This window comes from Arvicanthis niloticus, chromosome 8 (genome assembly GCF_011762505.2).
Source record: "Arvicanthis niloticus isolate mArvNil1 chromosome 8, mArvNil1.pat.X, whole genome shotgun sequence".
Classification (NCBI taxonomy): domain Eukaryota; kingdom Metazoa; phylum Chordata; class Mammalia; order Rodentia; family Muridae; genus Arvicanthis; species Arvicanthis niloticus.
Window position 1 is genome coordinate 4437920 of NC_047665.1, and position 26017 is coordinate 4463936.

General features: G+C 48.5%; 1 protein-coding gene across 4 annotated transcripts in view; it reads left to right on the forward strand.

Moving 5' to 3' along the window:
• Golm1 (golgi membrane protein 1) overlaps nucleotides 1-26017 on the forward strand; it is a 50802-nt gene that overhangs the window by 19294 nt on the left and 5491 nt on the right. For all 4 annotated transcript variants that reach the window (XM_076938891.1, XM_076938892.1, XM_034510918.2 and 1 more), the window contains exons 3-7: nucleotides 480-659; nucleotides 17947-18001; nucleotides 18980-19082; nucleotides 23391-23520; nucleotides 25000-25144. In XM_076938891.1, the coding sequence (XP_076795006.1) occupies nucleotides 480-659; nucleotides 17947-18001; nucleotides 18980-19082; nucleotides 23391-23520; nucleotides 25000-25144 (613 nt within the window). The remainder of the gene's footprint in view (nucleotides 1-479; nucleotides 660-17946; nucleotides 18002-18979; nucleotides 19083-23390; nucleotides 23521-24999; nucleotides 25145-26017) is intronic.

Sequence of the window (26017 nt, forward strand, 5' to 3'; positions counted from 1 at the left end):
CTGCCAGTTTGAGTTCCGGCCTTAGCTTCCCTCAAAGATGAGCTGTGACCAGGATGGTCTGGGGGTCTAGCCAAATCAGCCCTTTCCTCCCCAGGTTGCTTTTGGTTGTGGTGTTTATCATAACAGTGGGAACCCTATCTAAGACATGAAACAAGGGCAGTCTCTCACTGAAGATGTGGGCTCCTCTGAGGCCACCTGCCCCCTAGGTTGTGATTGTTGTCTTTGATCTGCCTGACCTCTCCCTGCAGAGAACATACTCACCCTTCCCCTTGTTGGCTAGGTCATTGGCTGCCTCTGGCAAGTGTCCAATGCAATTATTTTAGCAAGTCCCCCTTCCCCGTGTCCTCTGGGTGATCTTCCATCCACCGCCCCTTCCCTTGTTCTGTTCTCCACTGGACTGTAAGCTTTGGTCCTGTGACGCCTTGGTTGAGGGAGCAGACAGTGTCTCAGCTGGTGGCTTGCCTGTGGGTTCCTTCTAGACACGCATCGTAGAGCTGGAAGGCCGGGTCCGCAGGGCGGCCGCAGAGAGAGGTGCTGTCGAGCTGAAGAAGAATGAGTTCCAGGGCGAGCTCCAGAAACAACGAGAGCAACTGGACAGGATCCAATCCAGTCACAGCTTCCAGCTGGAGAACGTCAACAAGTTATACCAGGATGAGAAGGCAAGGCCTGCTGTCTCCCCATTGTTCTTTCCCAGTGACACCTCCTGCCTGTCTGTATTCCTTATGTCATTGCTTGGAGGTATGAGCATGCTAGTGCAGTGGTTTAGTTGTCGGTCTGAGTAGCAACTAGCCATGTGAGGCTGTTGAATGTGGTTCAATTTAATTTAATTTTAACCAATTGAAATCAAGTTGTCAGATGCGCTCCGTGACTGCAGTATCCTCTAACATGAGTTGGTAGGGAAGCTGTCTTGGGATGAAGTTTTGGAGTTGTTTCCAGGGTCAAGCGGACCCCTGGATGGGTCCCAGGAGGTGCTTGCTTTCTGTCCTTTCTTTGTGAGGGTCACATGTATGGCTGGGCACCCCATCTGATATCTGAGGTGTGCCACATTCCGAAACATTTTAAGCACCCGACTCTCACAGTTGTGGATTTAGGAACAACCTCGGTGAGGAATGACTGAGTAAAGATGGTGTAAATCTGCTAGAGTCTGGAAAGCCTCGATCCTGAGGTACGAGCGACCCCAAGCATTTCCCCAGAGGAGCGGGCAATGAAAGGTGAGCTGCCCTCGGCCAGCGCTGGCTCCCCTGAGTCTCACAGCTTGCTGTTCAGCTGCTGGGTCAGTCCATCAGATCCTTTGCTGTTTATGCCCATTGTGGGGTTCCTTGAGAGCGCATGGGGAAAATGTAAAGCAATACATGCAGTGTTCCAGACTCTTTGGGCATCAGGGCTCAAAGACTAATTTCTAGAAGGTTGTCCACACATTCCTGTGTCCCCACATTCTGTCTAGATTCTCAAATCACTGTGATCCGCTGACCCAGAGGCTGCAGCGTGAGATCAAGTGTGTACGGCATCGTAGCTAAGAAGGAGATAATCAGGCTTCTCTTGGCATTTTGACTTTTCCTAACTGAGTGGGGGGTGGAGGGATTTGTTCATTGGTTTGTTTTTCAAGGCAGGGTTTCTCTGTGTAGTCCTAGCTGTCCTGGGACCAGTTTAGTAGACCAGGCTGTTCTCAAACACACCACTTCCCAGCCCTGAGTGAGTAATTTAAGAGGTGAAGCCAGTGTGAAGCCAGTGTGATTAGACATAAGACTCCTTTAAATGAGTTGGCAAAAATGTTGGACTAAACTATTTTTTTTAAAGATTTTTATATTTTATTTTATGCGTATGAGTGCTTTTCCTGCATGTAAGTGCCTGGTATCCCCAGAGGCCACAAGAGGGCACTAGATGCCCTGGAGCTGGAGTTACAGATGGTTGTGAGCTGCCATGTGGGCGCTGGCAACTGAACTCAGGTCCCCTGTAGGAGCAGCCATTGATCTTAATTGCTGAGCCCTGTACTGAGCTGTATTTATTCCCACTTACGGGGATCGGTGGAAGCTGTGCCCGCTCAGAACCCTGCTGTTCACCTTATGCCTTTCACCCAGATTGCTGCCCTACCCAGAATTTGAATAAAGTTGGGTCTTGGGGTCCTTAGCACTGAAACCAGCTTGCTCAGGATTTTGTGACATGGACCAGGGCTCTGAGCAGATACGAGGCAGCACTTGAGAAGCTCCGTATCTGGAGGACCCAACAGTAATCTCACATGTGTGGGCTCCACCCAAATGCTGGGTATACATTTAGACAGGGTCTTTGTATCCCAGGTCACCTAAGAACTCTGTGTCCTACTGCCTCTACTTCCCCAATGGTGGGATTACAGGTTGTTAATCTCCCAGGGAAGGAATGAGACTACTACCATAATTTTAAAGCCAAAATTGAACCAAGCTTTATTAAATACTGACCAGGACAATCGATACCAGCCAGGTCCATACCTCAGATTCCCAAAGAATGGCTGCAAATCACATTAGTCTAGTGCTTATGAAAGCAAACTCCACAAAGCTAAGTATTCCTGGACTTCGTCCAACCGAGGGTGAGCATACATCCTGATGTACCTCCCGCCTCCATGTGTTCAAGCACATCCTATGCAGTTGGAGCAACCAACCTTGTTTACAGAAGTGAGAACATGTGGCTTGTTATGTGAACAGCATGCCCCAGCATTCCAGGAATTGTCTGTCCTAGGGCAAGTGGGGCTTCAGGTTAGAGGCATTTTGTTTTATAAATCTCTTAAGCACAGTGATTAAAACTGAAAACATAACTTCAGTACTCACAAGGTGTGCACGAAGACCATGCCTAGCACCCAGATACTATATAACGGTCATGATAATTTATAAAGATAGGTTGTATCTTCTCCATCTCCCGTCTTTCTCCCTCTGCCTCTATAGCTGGTGCTGTAAGCTTGAACATCTAGCCTTCCAGTTTCTCTTGCTGAACTTTCGCACATACGAAAGCAGCACAGGTTTACACTCATGTTTCAGGTGTCTTCTCGGGCCTCTGTTCCTCTTCCTGTGGTCAGTGTTCCTTTGAGTTCCTTGCTGAGGGTACATCTAGTTCATGCCCTGAAATGGCCACACCCTCCTTAGACTGATGTTTGATCTGGCACTCCTCACTAAGGTGACCTTCCTTGTTCTCAGTTTCCCTCTGTTGACAGATGGCTGTAGTGAGCTGCTCCGCCCTGCTCCCTGGGCTCTTAGAGTTTCTGATGCTTGTGGAGTTTTCCCAAGTACAGTCTAGTCCCGTATCAGGCTGTGACGAGAAATAATTACGTTCTGCCCACATTCAGAAAACGAAAAGTAATTGAGTGTTATTATAGGTGTTACATTTGTTTTGTCAATCCATTGTTTCAGTTTATTTTTTTAAAAAAATGGGTATATATGTAAATGTTTGCACTTATTCCCAAGGTAAACTCTGTCCTTGTAAATTATGGCTAAAGGAGCCTGGGAGATCCAGGGAGAAATCCAGATGCTGACTGGCTGGATTGTATAGGAAACCTGTTTTTCTAAGCTTTATTTTGTTCTGTCTGTATGAGTGTCTTGCCCACGTGTATCTGTGTGTACCTCTTCCGTGCCTGGTGCCCATAGAGGTTAAAGAAGTTGTCAGGTCTCCTGGAATTGCAGTTCAGATGGCTGTGAGCCACCATGGGCATGCTGGGAGTAGAATTCCAGGTCTTATCTGAGAGCACTGACTGCTCTTAACCATGGGGCCTGCTCTTCAGCCCCATGAAACCTATTTTTATGAGGTGACATCCAGTTGGCCCTTAGTTTCTGCTAATAGTTTTCTCTCCTCAGTTTCCTGTCTGAGAAGAACTGTTCAGTTCCCTTAGCAGTGCCTGGCCATTTAGGGTCTAATATGATGGTAGCTGACACTTAATAAGACGCTCAAGGGTTTCGTTACCAGTTGAGTGGAAGCCCATGACCCTGTGTTCTAGGTAACTTCCGTTCAGTTTTGAAGGAAGATGAGACTCTGGAAGATAATTGGGTGGTCCTAATTCTTAGATGCAGAAGTCTCTTCCCAGGTGAGATGCGGATCTAATGCAGAAGTCAGCTCCGGAGCCATGTGAGAGAGTGCAAAGGGTGACAGGGACACATCCTAGCTGGCTGACCGGGTAGTTTGTTGGGAGACAATCGTGTATATGGTGGCTAGCATCACTGACAGCCTTGACTAATCCTTCCTCCACGGATCATCTTTCGAAGATTGCCGTCACTCTCATAGATAGCTGGCCATGTTCTGAGAGCAATTTTGGACCTTGGTCCAGGCACTGACCGACCTGGGTTCCCTGTCTTGAGAACTTGACCAGTTCTGGTTGAGTAACCCTTCTCTAAAATGCTCAAGACTAGAAGCGTTTTCAGTCTTGAATGTTTAAATTACATATATGTATATTTGCATAGACACCCTAAACCAAAACCCTTCAATTTTAAGAGTTTATTGAGGGTGAAAGTTTTACATTTGGCTTGACGGCGCATGCCTGCCTATTGTCCTGGCACCAGAGGATCTCTTGAGCCCAGGAGTTTGAAGTCAGTGTAGGCAATCCCACCTTAGAACACTTCTTTAAGGTCTTCGATTATTGTTTTTTGGATTGGAGCTGCTTGGCATGGAAGTAAGGTCAGGTAGAAAGACTTCATCTGAGGGCTAGGAGTGTGTCTCAGTAGCAGAGCAGTTGCTGAGCATGCTGGTCCCAGGTTCAGTGGCAAGTCTCTAGAAAGTAAATCCCACAGTACCTTTTGTTGCATGAGAATCATTCATTTTGAGGAAATCATATTAAAAGAACACTGTGCTGCTTGTGTAATATCACAACATTCTTGTGTTAATTTTCTCAGTTACCCACAGTGGGCATCCATTCTCCATAGTGGGCCTCCATTCTACACAGTAGGTCTCCATTCTCCACAGTGGATCTCCATTCAACACAGTGGGTCTCCATTCTACACAGTGAGTCTCCATTCCCCACAGAGGGCCTCCATTCCCCACAGTGGGTCTCCATTCCCCACAGAGGGCCTCTATCTCTCACAGTGGGCCTTTATCCCTCACAGAGTGTCTTCATTCCCCACAGTGGGCCTCCATTTCCCACAGAGGGCCTCCATTTCCCACAGAGGGCCTCCATTCCCCACAGAGGGTCTCCATTCCCCACAGAGGGCCTCCATTCCCCACAGAGGGCCTCCATTCCCCACAGAGGGTCTCCATTCCCCACAGAGGGTCTCCATTCCCCACAGTGGGCAGCCATTCCCCACAGAGGGCGTCCATCTCCCCAAAGGGCCTCCATTCCCCACAGAGCACATCCATTCCCCATAGTGAGCTTCTGTTTTCCACAGTGGGCCTCTGTTCCCCTACAGAGGGCCTCCATTCCCCACAGTAAGCCTCCATCTCCCACAGAGGGCCTCCATTCACCACAGTAAGCCTCCATCTCCCACAGAGGGCCTCCATTCCCTACAGTGGGCCTCCATTCCCCATAGTGGGCCTCTATTTCCCACAGTGGGTCTCCATTCTCCACAATGGGCCTCCATTTCTCACAGTGGGACTCCATTCTCCACAGTGGGCCTCTATTCCCCACAGAGGGTCTCCATTCTCCACAGTGGGTCTCCATTCCCCACAGTGGGTCTCCATTCTCCACAGAGGGCCTCCATTCCTCACAGTGGGCAGCCATTCCCCACAGAGGGCCTCTATCTCCCACAGAGAGCCTCCATTCCCTACAGTGGGCCTCCATTCTCCACAATGGGCCTCTATTTCCCACAGTGGGCCTCCATTCTCCACAGTGGGCCTCCATTCCCCACAGAAAACCTCCATTCTCCACAGTGGGTCTCCATTCCCCACAGTGGGTCTCCATTCCCCACAGTGGGTCTCCATTCTTCACAGTGGGACTCCATTCCCCACAGTGGACAGCCATTCCCCATAGAAGATCTCCATTCCCCACAGAGGGCCTCCATTCCCCACAGTAGGCCTCCTCCATTCCCCACAGAGGGCCTCCATTCCCCACAGTGGGCCTCCATCTCCCACAGTGAGCCACCAACTTGGTCCATTTAAACCCTTCAAGCTGACTGGATAGTAATGTTTTAAGCAGTGTCTATGTGGTCCAGGCCTTTCAGTGCATCTACAGATTCATGTCTTTGTAAAATATGAAATTTCCCAAAGGCACTGTTTTATTCTCAAGCATAAAACTCTATTGTCTCAGTCTTCATAAGGACACACCTGGGATAACATCTGTATTTACTCAGAATCATCAGCAATCACAGTAATTTTAATCTCAGAAGTTGGCAGGCTGGCTCACCCTTCGCGTCTCAGGCCCAGGCAACCAGCACAGGCCCCAGCCCGTGCTGTGGCCACCCATTCAGGGGACTGTTCAGAATTCAAAGCTCTGCATTTGATTCAGGTGAATGGACACAGTCCACCCTGGATTCTGTCCCTGCAGCTCAGGTTACTTTGAAGTGGTTAAACCCCTGTAGAACATGCTTTGTGGGAGCAGTTTGTTTTTCTTATACCTCTGTAACCTGGAGTTCCCAAAGGCTATGCTGACAGTCATCTGAGGACCTGGCCATGTGTCCCTTAACTGCACCCGTCACCTGAGAGCTCACTTGATTGCAATGGCAGAACTTGTTCATCTTTCCCACACACCTACCTGCCTGACTTCCTTTCACTGGCCTGGTGCCAGGAACTCGCATCCAGCCAAGAAGAAAACCTTAGGCCTCTGTCTGCCAGATCCGCAGAAACAAATTACCACGGAGTAAGTGGCTTAAACCTGGAGAGTTTATCCTTTCCCATCGCTCCAGGCCAGCAGCCCTCATTTGTTAGTGGAGTTTTGTTTTTCTTAAAAATGTATTTGTGTGTGTGTGTGTGTCTGTGTGAGTCATAGTACATGCCTGTGTGTGGAGCAGATGCCACAGGAGTGCTTGGGGTTACCTCCTCTGTCATTGTCCTCTGCTTATACCTTAGAGGCAGGGTCTCTCCTGTCCTGGGCTTGTGATTTGTCAGGCTGAAGACAGACCAGCTGCCTCCATCCTCCCGCCTGTCACATCAATGCTGGGACCTGACCTTGCATAGCTGGTCCTCTCCACTGCCAGCCATCTCTCCAGCCCCATGTTTTGGAGGTAGTCTGACCTGAAACTTACTGTGTGGCCCAGGCTGGTCCTAAACTCATAGCAATCCTCCTGCCTCAGATTCCCAAGTACTAAGATGAGATGGCATAAACCATCCTTCCCAACTCCATATTTTCCCTTAACAGGTGCATATGGGTACATATAAAACGAATTTGTCTTCATTTGTTTTTATTCATCAGTTTACTTATCTTTAGACTTGGGAAGTGGTCCTCCAATCAGCCTCTGGAGTGTTAGGCTCCAATCAACCTCTGGAGTGTTAGGCCTGTAGGCAGGAGCCTGCACTCTGCTTAAAACATGTTTCTAAAGCTTTAAGAGGAAGCGGAGCTTGGGGGTTTTAGTTATTGAGGGAAGCCTGTAAATAGTCACTTGTGTGGTTCTGCATTGTCTCCCAAGGTTGGTTGAGTTCATTCTATTGTTTCTGTCAGAGACTGATTTGGGGTCTGGGGATATCCTGGGGTCTTGGGTCAGGGGCAGGGTATTTACTGTCTGGCCCACCCAGAGGACGAGGCTGGGAGATCCTTGGCTACTCAGTGGCCCTGTTGGGACTAATGTAGATCTTCATTCCATTTTGCTCATGTTTGCTTGCCAAAACTTAGTCTGAAATAGCTTCTGTCAATGTCTGTGGCGTCCTCTGCTTGGGGGGTTCCTGGCAGCTGTGTGTCTGCCTTGATGTTTATACTTTTTGTGTGAGTTAATTTGTCTTCCAGGGCACAAAGAAAATCCTTAGAGTGCATTTCCTTTGTGATGGAAATAAAGTTCTTGGGAAAGAAAGGACTGAATAGAAGATGTGAGGGGGATGGAGAAGAAGCTGCAGAGGCCTGTTCCTTGCTTTGTGTGCAAGAGGAGCTCACAGATGAACAGTTGCTGGTGAAGCCTGGGTTTGATTCCGGCCATGTGAAATCAGGCACAGTAGGGAGGTGGAAAGACTGGGCCTCTGGCTGGGTGATTCTCACAGTGCCCTGGGGTGCACTGAGGTGCTGTCAGCTTCCTGGTTTCTCCCTGAGTGACAGTATTCTTGGGGTGACTGAAAGCTTGTCTACTTACCCCAGATAGGGAACCAGCAACAAACCCAAATAGATACCACCCACGTTCACCGTGGTGAACCAGTGAGTTTTATTGGGGTTACTGACAGGAGCAGAAAATGATCCAGACAGATTTGCTTTTGTGGGGGATCCACTCACCCACGTGAGTGCATCTTGCTGGTTCAAGTCCTTACTAGGAATGACTGTGGAAAGTGGAATTGAGCCCCCAGACTTTGTATGCAGAAAGGAAGGCTGGATAAAATGTACCTGCAGCACACACCGAGGCGGGGCCATGGCCTGCATCCTCTACCAGACAGCTGTGCATGGTCTGAGGGTTTGTCATGAAGTGTTCTGTTCTTACCTCACTTGGAAGAGCTTGGGGTAGAAGTGTGTGAGACAGGATGGCAGGTCATTGGTGGCTCTCCTGAGCAGAGGGTACTGTTGCAGTGCAGGGAGGAGCCCATTCCCAAAGGGTGTGTCAAACCAGGAAGGAGTATGAGTGTATATTCTGGGACTATGATGGCCGGATGTATTCAGACTTGAGGGTTAAATATTCCAGTCAGGTGGGCAGCAGGGGAGAAAAGTGCAGTCCCCTGTCAGGTGGCTTTTGAAGTGCCTGAGGTAAAAAGCCATTGCATTGCAATTAGGTGGGATTTGAGTAGATTCTACAGAGAGCTGGGCAGGAGGGGTAGCAGGCCTGCCCTGAAGGTGAGGAGTGGAGTGAAAGCAGGCTTGCATCCTCCATTGCAGATGTGTATCCTCCATTGCAGATGCGTTTGCTTGGGGAAAAAATCTATCAGGTGATTCATCAGTCTTACTAGGTTGGAAATTCTCAGTCTGTGGATTTGATTTAGTGTCACAAACAAGTTTGTAATTTAACTCACATGATCGATACCCCACAAAGCAATGTGACATTGAGTATGTGTTCTTTGAGTGTCCCCTGCACTGGGTCCTGCTCTTCCGTTTAGGAAGTGTCTCTGCAGTGGCCACACTAGCCTCAGGAGAGCACCCAGATGCCTGCTCGATTGAAGACCTGAATACAATTTTGATTATGTCTTGGAAGGCTTCCACATGGAAGATGGTGTCCTGCAATGTGAAGTTAGCCGTGCTGGTTAGTGGCTGAACAAGTATGTTGTTCTCTTCCTCTGGGTTGGTCTGTGCCTTAGTCCTTTTTCTATTGCTCTAAGGATGTACCTGTGGCTTGGTGTGCTGCCACACGAGTTGAATCCCAGCACTCAGGAGGCAGAGGCAGGTGGATCTCTGTGAGTCTTGAAACTAGCTTCAGTGACAGGGAGATCCTGTCTCAAAACAGACAGACAGACAGACAGACAGACAGACAGACAGACAGACAGGACTATGTTTGAGATAGACACTTTATAAAGCATGGGGGTAGATTTAACTCCCAGACCTGGACACTCACATTTGTTGTAGAAAGTAAGGCTCCCTTGGGTGCACATTGCCCAGTGTCATGGACAGACTGTAAAAAAGGCTTTGCCCTTGAGGTTGGGTGTTGTTCTCTCTGCACTCAAGATTGCTTTGGTGAGCTGTAAGTGTCCCTCATTGCCTATCCTTCGTTGATTGTTGGTTTCACTGTGTTTGTCATCAAACCTATGAGCTTGGGCATGCTGGTCACATGGGGTCTGTCTTATAAGTGAGGGTTTTATTGCTGTGAAGGGACCACAGCAACTTTTTTTTTTTTTTTTAAAGATTTATTGATTTATTTAATGTATATGAGTACACCATTGCTCACTTCAGACACACCAGAAGAGGGCATTGGATCCCATTACAGACAGTTGTGAGCCACCATGTGGTTGCTGGGAATTGAACTCAGGACCTCTGGAAGAACAGTCAGTGCTCTTAACCCCTGAGCCATCTCTCCAGCCCCACAGCAACTCTTATAAAGAAAAACACTCAGTTATGTCTGTCAGTTATGTCTGGCTTACAGTTTCAGAGATTTAGTTCATTTTTGTCATGGCGGAAGCATGGCTGAGTGCAGGCTGACACAGTGTGGAGAAGGAGCTCAGGGTTCTACATCCAGATCAGCAGGCAGCAGGAAAGGAACTCGTTTGAGCTTCTGAGACCTCAGAGCTAACTCTCTAGTGACATACTTCTTTCAGCAAGGCCACACCTCCTAATAGTGCCACTCTCAATGGCCAAGCATTCAAACAGTCCGTGGGGGCCATACCTATTTAAAGGAGCACAGGGTCCCATGAGACATGCACACAATTCTCTTTACATTTCCTAACCTCATACCACAAGGTAAGCATCTGGTGGGAAGCATGGAAAGAAAGCACTCCAGCAAGCCTCTTTGGTGTTATTTTCCCTTTGGTTTTGGCATGTTGATGTCTGCAGTTACTTGGCATTTAGAACAGTGGTGGATCCATTGCCTTTCTCAGGCTGTGACAGAGGAGGAGAAGTGCTTCTCTGGCTCCCAGTTAAAGCTCAGACCATCATGGCGGCTGTCACATGGCCAGGCCTTGATGTTTCAGTTTATCCTATCTAGACGCTTCCTCATAGAAGTGCCCAGAGGTTTGTCTCTGAGGTGATTTCAGATCCTCTGCACTTGACAGGCAGTTTAGTCATCACAAGAGGGATCATTAGGAGTGTTGGTCATGGCCCTGTTAACTTGCCATGAAACTCTGACCTCCAGGCAGCGCGTGACCACTGCCATCTTGAGACCCACTCCTTCTTAACATTGAGCTGACTACCACTGACTTTTAGACAGAAGCAAAAGGCTCACTGACTGCTCAGAGGCAGCTGAGTCAGAGTCGGGCACTGAGTGCACTCAGGCCTTCCCTGAGGCTGTGTAAGTGCTCAGTTAACGGCTACCGGAGGGTGGGGGGGAGTGGGGGCTCTTCTGTAGAGATAGACCTGCCTTAAGTTCTCCATGCTCTTGCGTGTAGCTCTCATCCCTGATTCCTAAACAACCCAGTTAAACTCACTGGCTTACCACTCTAGACTTGGAAACGAATTAGTCTGCCACTGGTATTCTATCCGGGATGAATAGTTTTGTGCACATGTCCTCAGGGAATGTTCACTAGCTTGTCTGTACAGATCAGGTACAGATCACTTGAGTACAAGTGTCACATCCTGCGCAGGAAAGAAATAGGGAAAAGATTCCCGTTTGGGGACAAACAGTGTGGCCATCTCAGAGGTTCCAATCAGGGATTCTTCAGTCATCTGTGTCCTAATCGTGAAGTCCCTTGAGGCTGAAAACCTATGGCCACAGGCCTCCAGTCAACAGATGGCTTGTCTTCTGGATGGCCAAAGCAAGCCAAGAAGAATTGTTGGTTCCAGCATGCCCTCCTTCAGATACAGAGATGGGTTCTCTGTCTTAGCTGCTTCCTTGCTATTGTGGATAGAGTTGCACCCTCAGGCTCTCCCCTCAGCACCAGAGCTACGGCCTGGAGCAGTGCCTAGCAAGGGTAAGTGGAGAGGAGCTGAGGAGGTGCTGGGTGTGCCACAGGAGTGTGGGTGCATTGCTTCTGGGTGTGCCACAGGAGTGTGCATTGCTTCTGGGTGAGCCACAGGAGTGTGCATTGCTTCTGGGTGAGCCACAGGAGTGTGCATTGCTTCTGGGTGAGCCACAGGAGTGTGCATTGCTTCTGGGCTCAGCCCACATTCCTTGGGAGTAAAGGCTCCCGGGACAAGGGCAGAGGAGGCTGCGGTTTGACTTCAGTTCACTTACTAATAAGGCATTGGTGAGTGTTCTGGGATCCTCCATGCCTGGCTTGTTTGGGGCTCCCTGGGAGTTCTCTCTGACTCTAGTTACCCATAGAGGCATGCAGTGGGCCAAGAGCCTGGGAGGCATTGTGGCAGCTGATCCCTTTTCTTTCTTCTGACGGGGCCTTAGAGGTCCACAGGTGGACCAGGAAAGCCAAGGCAGGTTCCCTGAGATGGGAGCTTCTTGTCTGCAGAGGACACTGCGAGGAGAGACATCAAGAAGCCACCAGGGCAGGTATATAAACAGGACCAGTAAGGGAAAGGGGCAGCCCCAGGGCCCCCTATAAACACCCAAGCCAGTCATCTGTTCAGCAGACCTTTCTTGTCCTAAATGTATGAAGCTATTACTTTCCCTTTCTCTGAGGCTTAGTCTGTTTCAGCCATTCAACTCTTGTGCCAGGAAATGGACTTTGCAAACCCCAGAAAACTGTCATCATCACATTGCTTTCCCTCCCTCCCTCCCTCCCTCCATTATCCTTCCTCCCATTAGCACCTGCATAGCCCCTTTCCTGGGGATTCTTGGTTTTGGCTTATGGCTCACTTTCCACAGGACCAGCCCCCACCTCCCCCACCTTGGGGATGGGGAGTCCTTGCAGCCTGTAGTCTGCAGAAATATCCTGGGGTGCCCCGGCCCTCCACTGAGTCGTAGGCTCAGCCTTCCTGTTCAGCCTAGCTGAAGATGGAAGGGTGTTGCTCTCCTCCTTAAAAGGCCCAGGATGCTGGCAGGAGCTGCTTTGGTTGTGGTCAGCCTGTGCGCACCAGGTGTTTCCTACACAGATGGTGTTGAGCTTCGGCTGCCTCCCTTTGCCCTTGAGGAGGCTCAGCCACTGAGCCACAGCTCGCGTGCTCAGTGCCTTTATCTGCTGCCAGAAGCCAGAGTGTAGATCGCTTGTTGACATGCCCCTGGTACCTGTTCACCAGTCCAGGGCTGCTGCGTGAAGGAGATCCTGGAGAGGGCCATCTGTCAGAGGATCCTCATGCTCCTCCACTTGTCTGTCTCCCCACCTCGCAGCATAGCCAGAGTTCAGCTCCTGGTGTTTAGAACAGTAGCTGTATAGAGGTAAAGGAATGCTGTGGCCGTGAAGGCCAGTGTGAGGGGCATGTGGGGAGGGAGGATTTGTAGGCAGAGCTGCTTCAGGCCAACACTTCCCATGAGGAACATGGGGGAGCTGTGCTGCAGCTGCAGAGAAGGAGGGGAGGGCCCTTCCTGCTCGTTGGGTGGCTTGACTGTGGCCTGTCTCCCTCCCCAGGCTCTGTCCTGTGGGATTGGCCCCAGCTGGCATGCTATTTTGGTTGTAGAGACAGGTCACTGGGGGCATCTGTAGCACTGTTTCCTTCCAACAGAGCCACTCCCTCCTAGAGGGGACAGGAATGCTCAACACAAAGGACTAAGCAAGGCTCAGAATGATCCTTAGCCTTCTGAGGCTACACCACAAGAAGGGATTTTGAGGGAGTCTCTCTCTCTCTTTTTTTTTTTTTTTTAGATTTATTTATTTATTTTATGTATGTGAATACACTGTTGCTGTCCACAGACACACCAGAAGAGGGCATCAGATCCCATTACAGATGGTTGTGAGCCACCCTGTGGTTGCTGGGAATTGAACTCAGGACCTTTAGAAGAGCAAAGCAGGGATGCTGCTTTCCTGAATGCTGAGGTGGTTTCTACTGACAACAGTCTCTGTTAGCCATGCTCCTGTAGTAGCCCCTCACCCATGTCACTACCTCCCTTCACCCCCCCAGTGAAAGTATGTAGGTTGCCTAGCTAGGCTCCTGTTGTGACTGCTGGAAGTGAGCAGTTTGTTCCTGTCTTCCCAAGAGAAGTCATGTGACGAGGCAGGTCCTTGGGACCATCTTGTCCCTGCCTCCTCCTCATGTCTGTTCCGGTCTGTGCTATGAACTGCTTCTCTGCGTTCCTTACCATAATGAACTGGCAGCAACTTCTGAAACCTGATCCAGGGTCACAGTGACAGAAAGCACTACACAGTTCATCATGAAAGATAACTTTCCTCTCGGGAGAGGCAGGCTGATGAGACTGAAGCACACCGAGGACATCCGAAGTGAAGCCCGGGGGGGGGGGGGTGGGCGGGGGGGGGGGGCCCGGGGAACTGTTGTCTTCTTGTGGAGACTTGATTGATGGGAATAGCTAGAGAGAGGAATCCCCATTCTGTCTGCTGAGTCCTGGGAGAAGAAGGGGGTGGGGGGAATTCTGCTCCTGAGGCCTTTGCTCCCAGGTTTCCTGGGAAACCTTGTGTGTTGTGACTCTCGATTGTAGCAGGAGGTTACTTCAAGCATTGAGGTCTACTTTGTTGAATAACTGCTAGGATGTTGGCGCCTGGTGAGATCGCTAGAGGCTGCTCAGACGGCATCCCTTCCTTAAGTGACAGGCAGCAACAATGTTGCTTATAGGCACAGCTGCCCACTGTCACACTGAAAAACCCAGCAACCTCTTCCTGTGAGCTGCTCAGTGTCTCTCACCTTCTGCGAATTTGCTCAATCACAGAATTTTGTGGGCACTGACCAGCTTTCCCGCCACAGCGCTCTTGTTTCTATGGGAACATGCATTCAGTGACAGAGCCACTTTGGTTTGGGGGGCTGTGGTGGAGGTGGAGTGTTTGGGGGTGAGTGTGAATCCAGCAGGATGTGGTCAGTCTACTCTTTGCTGCTCAGTTTCCTGCTCTTCCTCCCTCTGGCTCTGTGCTGCCCCGTCCATGTCGTAAACTGTCTGTGTCTGGGGGAGGTGTGCCGTGACCACAGTGACCACGGTGACCTCGGTGTCTAGAGATCCGAGGTTTATCCTGAAGACAGTAAATCATATCCTGGTTACTTTTAGTTTATTGTTTGTTTGTTTTTTGTTTTTCAAGACAGGGTTTCTCCGTGTAGCCCTAGCTGTCCTGGAACTCACTCTGTAGACCAGGCTGGCCTCGAACTCAGAAATCCGCCTGCCTCTGCCTCCCAAGTGCTGGGATTGAAGGCGTGCACCACCACTGCCCGGCCTGGTTACTTTTAGTTTAAACTACATCTTAAAATAATAATTTGCGGGCGGTGGTGGCGTACGCCTTCAATCCCAGCACTTGGGAGGCAGAGGCAGGCGGATTTCTGAGTTCGAGGCCAGCCTGGTCTACAGAGTGAGTTCCAGGACAGCCAGGGCTACACGGAGAAACCCTGTCTCAGAGAAAAAAAAAAAAAAAAAAGAAATAATAATTTGGATACATTAAAGCAAACATTAAATAAAATATAGTATTGTTGGAGTAAAGTGCACACAAAACTCACCATCCTGACCATTTAAAAATGTGTCACAAGGCCAGAAAGACTGTGCACAGTTTAGTGCAGTTGGAGCACTGGCTGCACAGGACCTGGGTTCAGTTTCTAGCACCCACACAACCCACAGTCGTCTCCTTCCAGGGGATCCCTACCCTCTTCTGACCTCTTCTGTTTTATAGGCAAAGCACCTATAAAACAGGTAAGTTTTAATATATCAGACAATGCTGTTGTCGTTACTATTTATAATATTGTGCAGCTGTCACACTCTGGGGAAACATTCACTCCCATCTCTCCCGCCAGCCCCAGGAGTAACCGGTTGACTTGTGTGTCTTTGATTTGCTCTCGTTGGATCTGTACAGTGTCCTTTGGTATCTGCCTCTCTTCTCTGAGCCTCGTGTTTCCAAGCCCGCCACCTTGTCACTGTTCGAAGGCTTGCTATGAAACACTGAGCTAGTTTTCCAACAATCTAATGCAGAAATAACTTGTCTTCAGACTAGAATGGCTGGGATAAATTTGTATTCAGGATAACTAACAGTTTAATTTCCAGTTCATTCTGGTAATACTGCACACAGGACCACACTAAAGTCACTTGAAATCCAAATATGAGGAAAATCTGATTGTTAAGAGTAGAATCTATTATGTTATTTGTAAATAACCGTGGGGTGAATATAGCCAAGTACATTATGTGGTTGTATAAAAACGTCAACGAAGCCGACTAATCTACATGTTCTACATTCTAGTATGATATATAAAGAATGAATTTTAAAAATTGTTGGGTACAGTTTTTTTCCTTATAGCCCCCCCCCGCCCCCAAACAAACCAAACAAGCTGGGAAGCATTTTCAGTCCTCCTGACCACAATCCAACATTTTCTATGAATTTAAAATTATATACAGAAACCTTGGTGGCATTTTCTGGCTCTGTCTTCATGCTCTTAGTGAAGGTAAGACGACATCTTTGGTAGAATAAAAGCCAAGTAAGTAGAGTAAAAGCAGAAATGCCTTCGGAATGCTCAGGCTTACGGAGTTCCCAGGCCATCAGAGTCACTTCCCCTTGCTGTGTGTGGGGCCTCTTTGTCAGGAAGACTTCACACTTGCCACATGCCTGTCCTCCCCCGCCCCCCACCAGCCCTCCCCAGACTCTTGAGGGACTCAGCATCTTCCTTTTGTGACTGTCCTGCCTTTTCACTCCCCCCTCCTCCCAGGTCTTTGAGGTTTATCTGTGTCATAGCATGGGTTGGAACCTCCTTTTGAAAGGCTGTGTAGCGTGCCGTATGTCTGTACTGATGGGCTCTGAGGTCAGGTCACCTCTTGGCTGTGTGGGTGGACAGATAAGGCCTGAGGATCCTTTCTGAATTCTCTCGCTATATATTCAGAGAGAGATTGTGGGATTCTAGGACAGATTCATCAATGCAATCTAGGCAATGCTTGCCCCCTCCCCCTTTATTTCCCTCCTTTTGCCCAGAGCAGCAGGAATTTTGAGCTGGGCAAGTCCTATTATTAGAGCTCTTATCCCTCATTCTCCTCCCTCTCGACATCTGGGTAAAAGAAACACTTCTCTAGAAATGCCTCTTCCTGGTAGAGGACTTTACCATCTTGGGGGCTTCTCTGCCTTTGCCCACATTATTCCTACAGCAAGCACCAGGCTTAACTGCATTTCATCTCTCGGCACAGGGTCCTGCGTTGCTCAGGAGGCTGTACGTTTTGTGACCTTTCTTCTGCTCCGGCCTCAGGGACTGTAAAGGCTGTGTCACAGAGGGTTCCAGAGGACATGGGAGTGGACAGAGGGAGGCGCTGGCAGCTTCATCAATAGAGAATAGATGAAAATGTCTGTTTTGAGTAGTGTGTTAATTAGAATATTTCTCTGTTGGAGATGATGCAGTAAGAAACTTTCATGGTGCCACTAAGCATATTTATCTGTGTGTGTGGGAGTATGGAGTCTGGGGGTGTGGCTGGGGCAGATTTCCTGTGAACTGGGGATCCTGGGATACAGGGGTTCTAGTTCACATCCATATCTGAAAGCCCCAGAACCAGGAGGACAGCGATGTATTCTCAGCTGTTCATGGTAGCCCTGGAATCTGAAGACCAGCTATGTCCCATATGCTCTCCACAGCACTAAGCTTGCTGGATGATACCCTCAAAGTAGGTGGATCTTATTCTCAGGATACAGATCCTGCCAGGATGCAGGATAAATACTCAGAAGCACATTAGCGTGTCTCTAGGGACTCCTTAATCCTGTCATAGTAATGCCTAAAATTAAGTATCACAGGTGTAGCTCATAAAACTTGCCTTGCTCAGGTTCCTAGCCACTTGCAGGGCAGCTGCTGAGAGCCTATTATCTGGTGTGGTAGCACCTGTGTTTCTTCTTTAGGAATTTTGCTATTGAGCCACTTGAACAAGCTGTCCTTAGGCCCAGGTGCCTGTCTCTTGCCAAAGGATGATGGCCTGTCCAGCTCCTAATGCCAGGGCAAGTGAGTAGCTGCATGTACGACAACATAGCCAGGATTGGCAGACACAGAGTCCTCATTGTGTGTTGCCTCGTCCCTACCTCCTGTCAGTGGCGCAGGGGCTATGGCTGAGCTTGCTGCTGAGTGAGTCTGTGGCTTGGAACAGGAAGAAGCTATACCTGGCAGGGAAGAACGTCTGGGAACTGGGATTGGGGCATTGCTTTGATTACTCCTGGGGTGGCTGGAAAGCACTTCTTTCAGTATGGATGGAGATTACAGTGGAGTATGGCTCCCCTATGCCTGGCTGAGCTGCTGCTGGCTAGGTGCTGTCCCCTCTGCTGACACATGCCTTGAAGGCTGAGTTGAGTTTGTCTTCCTTGCAGGCGATTTTAGTGAATAACATCACCACAGGCGAGAAGCTCATTCGAGACCTGCAAGGTAAGCCCCTCCAAGCCCCCACCTGCCTCCAGCCCAGAGGTCTCAGGTGGCTCTGTCACTGTAATCTCGAGCTAGAAGTTATTGAGCCATCGTCAATGTATTATTTACCCACCTGTCCTTATGAAATATTACTGTGTACATTGCAAGTTATGATGGACATAACTTTCAGTCCTTTGGTTTATGGATCTTTAATACTGGGATGGGGCGTGCTGAGGGTGCGGCACTTAGTGTTTGCAAGACCTTAGCTTCAGTTCCCGCCAACAAATAAGTAATGAATTTGGATGAGTATTACTCAATACTCCAGGACTCTGGGTACCAACATGCGGAAAGTCCCGTACCCGACCTCAGGCCAAGGCCAGAAGGCACAAATGCATTTAAAACTCTTTAAATTTAGAGTTATCTCCAAGCTGTGGATGTAAGGTACACATTGGGTCTGGCAAAATGTCGCAGCAGGAAAACGCACTTGCTGCTAAATCTGACAACATGAGATTGATCCCAAAATTCACATAGTACAAGGAGGGACTGACTCCCTCAAGCTGACCTTTGACCTCTATACATGCACAGTGGTGCAAGAATACACACACATAAGAAAACTAATGATTAAAATGCTCTAACTGACATTTTTAACAGGATCAAGGTGCAGGCTTCTGTGGGAGAGCTTCCTATACTGGTGGTGTGCTGGCAGGATGGGCCTGCCCTCTTCCTCTCTGCTTCCGGTGCTGGTTGTGCTGGCTGGTGGATGTTGTGGTTTTTTGCTTTGTTTTTTTGAGACAGGGTTTCTCTGTGTAGCCTTAGCTGTCCTGAAACTTGCTCTGTAGATCAGGCTAGCTTCGAAATCACAGAGCCTGCCTCTGCCTCCTGGGTGCTAGGATTAAAGGCATGTACGGCCACTACCAGAGTAAATTCTTGTGTCTTGTGTGTCTGGGTGGCTTGGCAGCCACACAGAGTCCCGTGAGGTGACTTGTCCTTCTGGTTTAGAGCAGTTGAAGGAGCTGCAGAGGAGTTACGGCAGGCTGCAGCAGGACATCTTCCAGTTCCAGAAGAACCAGACCAGCCTGGAGCAGAAGTTCTCCTATGACCTGTGAGTGGGGTCCAGTGGGGCGGATACCTTGTCATGTGTAGCCTGTGAGCAGGGACTCCAACTTCTGAGACGGAAGTCCTCTAAGAATCAGTGTTCTAGTTGATTATACTTAGATAAGTCTCGGCCAGTAGAGTTCATTATACAGAGTGAGTAGGAAAGGTACATCTGTACATGCACGCACATGCTCACATGGAAACACAAATGTGCACGTGCAAACGCATACACACAAGCAGGGCTCAGCAGGACATGAGTTGTCACTATACATTAACATTTATGTACCATAAACTAAAGCACAGTTGTACTGATTGCTCTGGCGATCTGAAACACTTTAAAAATGTCAGGTGTGAACTGGAGGTGTGGCTCCGTGGCTAAGAGCACTGGCTGCTCCACCAGAGGACCCAGGTTCAGTTCCCAGCACCCACGTGGTAGCTCACAAACATCTGTAACTCCATTTCCAAGAGACCTGATGCCGTCTTCAGACCTCTGTGAGCTTCCGTACACACACGGTGCACATGCATACACTCAGGCACACACACATACACATTAGAATAAGTATTTTTCTTAATGTCAAGCATGAGCTGAAAAAAAAAACGCCTAGAATATTGTGGCAAGATATTGATAGGGCACTGCTGATGTTGGTGTGGCAGGTGGCTCATTGCCTTGAGAAGTTTCCAGTTTACAGTAAGAGTGGAGTTTAAAAGGTAGGCCACACCCACTGGGAAGACTGTAAAGGATCTATTGCAGGTGGAGCCTCAAGCCGCCATCTGTTTAGTTTTCCACCGGTTTAGAGAGCAGTGATCAAGGGGAGCCTGTGGTCACAGCCCAGCCCTAGCTGCCCTTTCCCACACTGACTTCTGGTCCATGCTCATCTGCAGGACTGCAGCTGCCCGCTTGTTCACAGTTTCTTATACACACCAAATTCATAGAGCTACAGGTGCTTCTTCATCATTTAAGATACTTGGGCTTTTATCCGTCTACAAGACAGCTTAGGTTTACCTTGTCGCTAGATATACATTGCTAAATTCCTTCATTTCTTTTGTTTCATTTAGAAATGGGTCTCCCTGTGTAGCCTCAAGTTTGTATAGCTCAGACTGGCTGGAACTCATGATCTTTCTCCTACCCAAGTGCTGGGATCACTATACAGAACTTTCTACTTGCTTCCTGAAAGTTAAGCAGGCTGTGCAGTCCCCGTCGGCTGGGGATAGCTGTCCCGTACATTCCAGCCTCACAGCATGCCCTTGTTCTTCTGAAATACCAGCGACTTGCCTTATTTCTTCCTACTTCAAAACCCAATACTACAAAACACATGACTTCTGGAGCACCTCATGTGTTTCACGGTAACTGGGTAGCACTGAGCACTCCACCAGGGGTTCTGTAGGAACACTGAGGTGCTGCAGTCTCACTTGTTCTGGCTTTTCTCTGGGCCAAAACGTTGCTATGTATTGCGTGACTTTTGCTATTGTGACTACAACTTCAGATGCCAAGCAGACACTCAGCATCAGGAGACATGATTGACTGGACTGTGAAACTGCGCTGACATTGTGGCTGTCCTTCAGAGACTGGGCAGTATGTAGAGACGTTTTACTCAGATTTGAGAGACAGTGCTATTGGAATCCAGTGAATAGAGACAAAGACACTCAAATGTTCACACTGCCAAGACAACTTCCCACAACCAATTTGTGTCTAGCCCCAAACATTTATAGTGATCTTTGGAAACTGAGCTAGTAAAGTCGAAGAATTACATACAGATCAGTGTCAAATGCCCTAGTCTTATAACCTCTAAAAGCCTCTTGTAGCCAACACTCTCCCAGTTCAGCAGCCTCACTTGGTAAGTGTTGACCCTAGACTTCAACCCATCAGAAGTCAGTCATGGGCCAAGGGAGATCTGTGTTTTAGCACAGTCAGTGGCTCTGGTGCTACCCTGGGTTGTGTTTCATTTTGAAATGGGTTTTCCTGTATAGCCCAAACTAGCCTCAAGTTTGTATAGCTCAAGACTGGCTGGAACTCATGATCTTTCTCTGACTCAAGTGCTCAGATCACTCTGCAGTACTTAATTGCTTCCATGGAGACACTTGTTTCGAAGAGGTGAGCAGCTTTGATGGTGGTAGTACGTCTTTCTGACTAACAGTGGCTGCCTCACTGGTTGTGCTTAAGGACCATGCTGCAGATGCAGGAAGCTCTTGGCAGTAATGGCCAGAGAGTAATGGAAGCTAGAGACAGCTGTCCTTAAGTGTCTGTGAACTAGAGACAGGATGTAAACACCTTGTTAGCAAATCTGTAATGTGCATAGAACAGTACGCTAAATTGAGAGCCCCTCCAGGCATACCTGCACACACCTCTGTCTACTTCCAGGAATGCTGAAGTAGCCACAAGTGGAGGGGAAGGCTTTCTCCCCTTCACTTGCACAAGTTAGTGTCTTTCTGAGGATCAGCAGGCATCCCAGTGGCTGTTCTTCCTGGCACACACAACTGAGTTGTGATCACTGCACTCATCACCACAGCCCTCCTTTTCTTGCTTTTTTGATCTCTGAGCACTCTGGCTCCTCTTCACAGTGAGGGAGCAGCTGGCAATGCCGGTGTTGGCATGCGGCAGTGACAGCCTGGTCCTGTGTGACACCGTCAGTGATGAGTTCCTGTTCTGGGTGGAGAGAGCCTCAGTGGTCCTGTGGCCACAATGTGCACTATCAGGAGTGCCATTAGTGACCTGGAGTTGTGCACCACTAGAATTAAGCCACTTAATCCCCGAGGAGCTGCTTTGGACACACACATGAAAGAGCCAGCCCAGGACCTGCCCAGAGTTAATGCTGACCTAGGCTACATTGTGTCTCAGGATCTAGGCCCTACCGGGATCATTTCCCCTGCTGCTTTTGAGACAGAATGTGGGGGTGGGGATACCACTACATTCCTGAGAGGTAGAGGGAGCCCTTCCTGCTTACTTCTGTATCATCAAAAGCAAGTGAAGGTGGACATTCCTCTTTGTAGGCAGAAAGGCTCAGGAGTAAAGATGTCTGCTGCTCGTTCCTTACACAGCTGAGTTTCTTTACTCACTGTGGCTCATCCCCTTTGTGACAGTCTACCACCTGGAGCTTGACTGACCCTGCAAGTTTTTCAGTGAAGTTTTTACTTATTCCTTATCTGTTCGAGTTTCCCCGTTATCACAGGATTGCCTTCTGTGTGTGGAATGTTGTGATCCAATGTTTTGTATATGCTCCAAGTTATAGACTGACGCTCCAAAATGCTTCCAACTCAGGCAAGGCTGCCCAGTGTCTTCTGGAAACTTGAGTCTGTCTTATGGCCTAGCAATAGCAGGCAACAGAGCACCTCTTAGCTTCCCCATTTTCTAAGCAAGCAATTTCAGTCTACCTCTGCCCTTTGATGGAATGTTCCACATTCCATGTGGAAGGTGGTGCAAGCCTGCAGTGCATCTCAGTTGAAGGTCTTTGACAGCTAGGTGTTCTCCAGACAGTCTGGATGCTGCCCAGAGGTCATTCACGTGCCACAGGTTTAGGACTCAATTTCCTAACGCTGTTCCACAGGCCAGCCACACACTGGCCAGTTTATAAATTCAGGGCTACCTGACGAGCTCCTTGGTAATTCACCATAGCCACTCACAGAGCTGAGAACAGCTCTCTTTACTATCAGAGTTCCATTACAAAGGGTGTCATGGTGAACAGTCATGACAATAACCAATAGTTAAAGGCAAGGTCTGAGGAGGCAGAACTTAGGTTTCCCATGGAATCGGGGAATTTTACCAGCCAAGAAGCTGTCAGAGCTCAAGGTGAAGAGGTGGTACCTGAGGTTGTTATGCAGGCAGTGACTGATGGCATCAGTAGCCACATGATCAAGCCCCATCTCCAGGCCCCTTCACCTTCTCTAGGAGGTGGAGCTGAATATTTCAGTCCCTATCCTGAAAAGTGCAGCCCCCCAGCACCTCACCCCATGAGCCATCTTATCAACATCACTACGTGTCTGGTCCAGGGAGCTCATTGATGAAGATGCTCTGAACACCAGGAAATCACAAGGGTTTTAAGAACTTGTATTGGTAGCCATTTTTTTTTTTTTTTTGATAGAGAGAGAAGGGGGCAGGGTGGGGTTATTTAATGCAACATAACAAGTCTCAAGTGTGGTTACCAGCATGTTTCTTCTGTCATCCAGTTCTTGCAGATGGACACTTGCTCTTGCAGTTCACTTTCAGACCATGTCTTAGTAGAAAAGGGCTGTTCTGTCTCCTGCTGCACTGGATTGTGGGAGTGGGATCAGGGATTGAGTGCGTGGGACATCCACACATCCTTCCATTTGCCTTCACCAGGAGCCAGTGTATCAATCAGATGAAAGAGGTGAAGGAACAATGTGAAGAGCGGATAGAAGAGGTCATCAGAAAGCGAAATGAAGCATTAGTTTCCAGAGATGTGGCTGAAACAAACGACCAACATCAGCAGGTAATTTGGGTCTGCTCTGGCCGGGGCTTCCAGGAGGTACTCTCTCCTCTCCTCACCATTTTGTCCTGTGGGTCTGGTTCCCTGTGGTATAACAGAGCAAAGACTGGTGCTAGGATGCCCACACCCAAGCAAGATGCTGGGTGCTGGATTCCAAGCTCCGAGTGTTGTCCTTTCAAGTCTCAGCCCCTGTGGAAGCAGCTGATGCTGTCTGGCTTGAGCACACTGAGGTCACAATGTTAAATACTGTGGCCACGGTCAGCCAGGTCAACGTAGAGCCCATAAGAATATTCCCGCTTCTGATAATTAGAGCATTATTTTTTCGAAGAATGAGCTTCTGCTTTCACTGATTTTTTTTTAGTTAAGTTATAAGCTAATTCATGTATCTTTTCTTCTACTTACTTTGACTTTGAATTTAATGGGCTAGCTCGTTCCATAGCTTCTGAAGGTATAGTCTTGGTTCTTGCATACAGATCTTCCTTTCTCATATATGCACTTAGTGCTATAAATATTGTTTTTAAAAAGCATTGCTTTTTACTGCAGCCTATACATGCCAGCAAACTGTCCTCATTTACACGTACCAAGACACTTTTATTTATTTATATTTTAGTTTAATACTTTGAGGCAGAGTCTTACTCTATAGTTCTGTCTGTTCTGGAACTCACTATATAGACCAGGCTGGCCTCAAACTTACAGAGATCCATCTGCCTCTGCCTCCCAACTGCTGGGATTAAAGGCATGATCAAAATATTTTGTTTTTCATATCTACTTCACACACTGGGGCTTCCTGTTCTACATCCATGGTGTGGTAAGTTTGCGGTCACTGTGTGGCTGGTCTTGATGTTGCCTTTCTGTCTCCAGATTGGTTTTTGCCTCACAGGATGCCTTTGTCTTGGCCATGAGATAGGATATGCCAGGTAAAAGGAACTGCTGTAAGTAGGCTATCTAGCACTGGTTGGTAAGTTGTGACAGAGGGGAGATGGAATTCTTTAGGGCTAGAAGTAGGTATTAGCCTGTGTTTTGGATTAAGTCCCCTGCTTCTCAAACCCAAATGGCAGAAATGGACTGAAGTTGGACAGTCCTCTTCCTTCACCTCAGTGAGCCTCTGGAATGAACATCGCTGTTCGGTCATCTTGGAGTGTGTTCATTTCCGCACATTTGTGGCTTTCTTAAGTTCCATTCCATGTAACAGGAGAATGTATTCTGCGTGGTACAGAATACATGTAAGGTCCCATGGACAGGGAGGGTGTGTGCAGTGCCAGGCTGAGTGCTGTAGATGTATGGCCAGGTAAGTTGGTTTGTTGAATGCTTACATTTTCCCCTGGCTTACTTTCTGTAGGACCTGGACTTACCCACAAGTCTACTGATCTATGCCATGGGACAGGGCATCATTGGGAAGATGGTGGTGTCTGAGTTTAGGGGTTCTTATTAGTGAGGGTCCCATGAGCTACTCTTTCAGTCCTGTGCTTGTTTCAACTCCAGGCCATCAAGCCTCAGCCCAAGCTTCAGGAAGTAGTCCCATTAAAGGAAAAGAAGCCACAAGAGCAAGGGGGTGTGCTCAGAAACAAGTCCCAGATACCAGCCCCCAATTCAGAGGGGTGGGGTTTGAAGCCACACATGCAGAATGGTAAGTGGAGACATTGGTTTTTGGTCTCAAATCAAGCAGCAGTGTATGGTCTTGGGCAGTGCAGACACTGAGGGTCGAGTGCGGCTTGAGGCAGCAGGGAAAGGGTGGGCAGCTGGCTGGTGCTCTTTCTCTTGGGGCCCTGAAATAGGAGCTACAGGCTTCTACTCTGTCTTACTAACAGCTTGTCCTTGTCAGCTGTGTAAGTACAGATACAGAAGGTCTCTTAATTTAGGGTACCAGGGGCATTATGGGACTGAAGGGCAGAGACAGAGTCCTGGGTGGCTAGTGTACCTTGAGCTCCTATGGCTTGAAATGATTCTAAGAGCCTAGCACTCTGCCCTCAGGGATGTCAGGATATAAGTCCATGGTATTTTCTGATTGTTTTGTTCAGTTTTGAGACAAGGATCTCTCTATAATGGAGCCCTGGCTGTCCTGGAACACTCTATATAGACCAAGCTAGCCTCAAACTCACTGAAATCTGTCTCTGCTGAGTGCTAGGATCAAAGGCATTCACCACCACACCAGACACTTTTCCTGTTTTTTAATCTGAAGATGACCTGGCACCCCAAAGCCTCTGGTCTGTAGTAGAGATCAAAACACAAGTTCCCAGTTATCCTGAAGTACAGAACTCAACCCACAGCCACTCTTTCTAGTGATGTTAGGAATACAGAGGTAACACTTCTTTTTTTGTTTTTTCGAGATAAGGTCTTGTGTAGCCCAGGTTGACCTCAAACTCACTGTGTAGCTAAGTCCTTGAATTGACTTTGATGCCTTCATCCCCTGAATCCTCCTGGAGTTACAGGTATCCTGCAGGCACTCTTTGCAGTTAATGGTACCATTTTTTTTCTTCTATTTTGTCTGAGGCAATCTCCC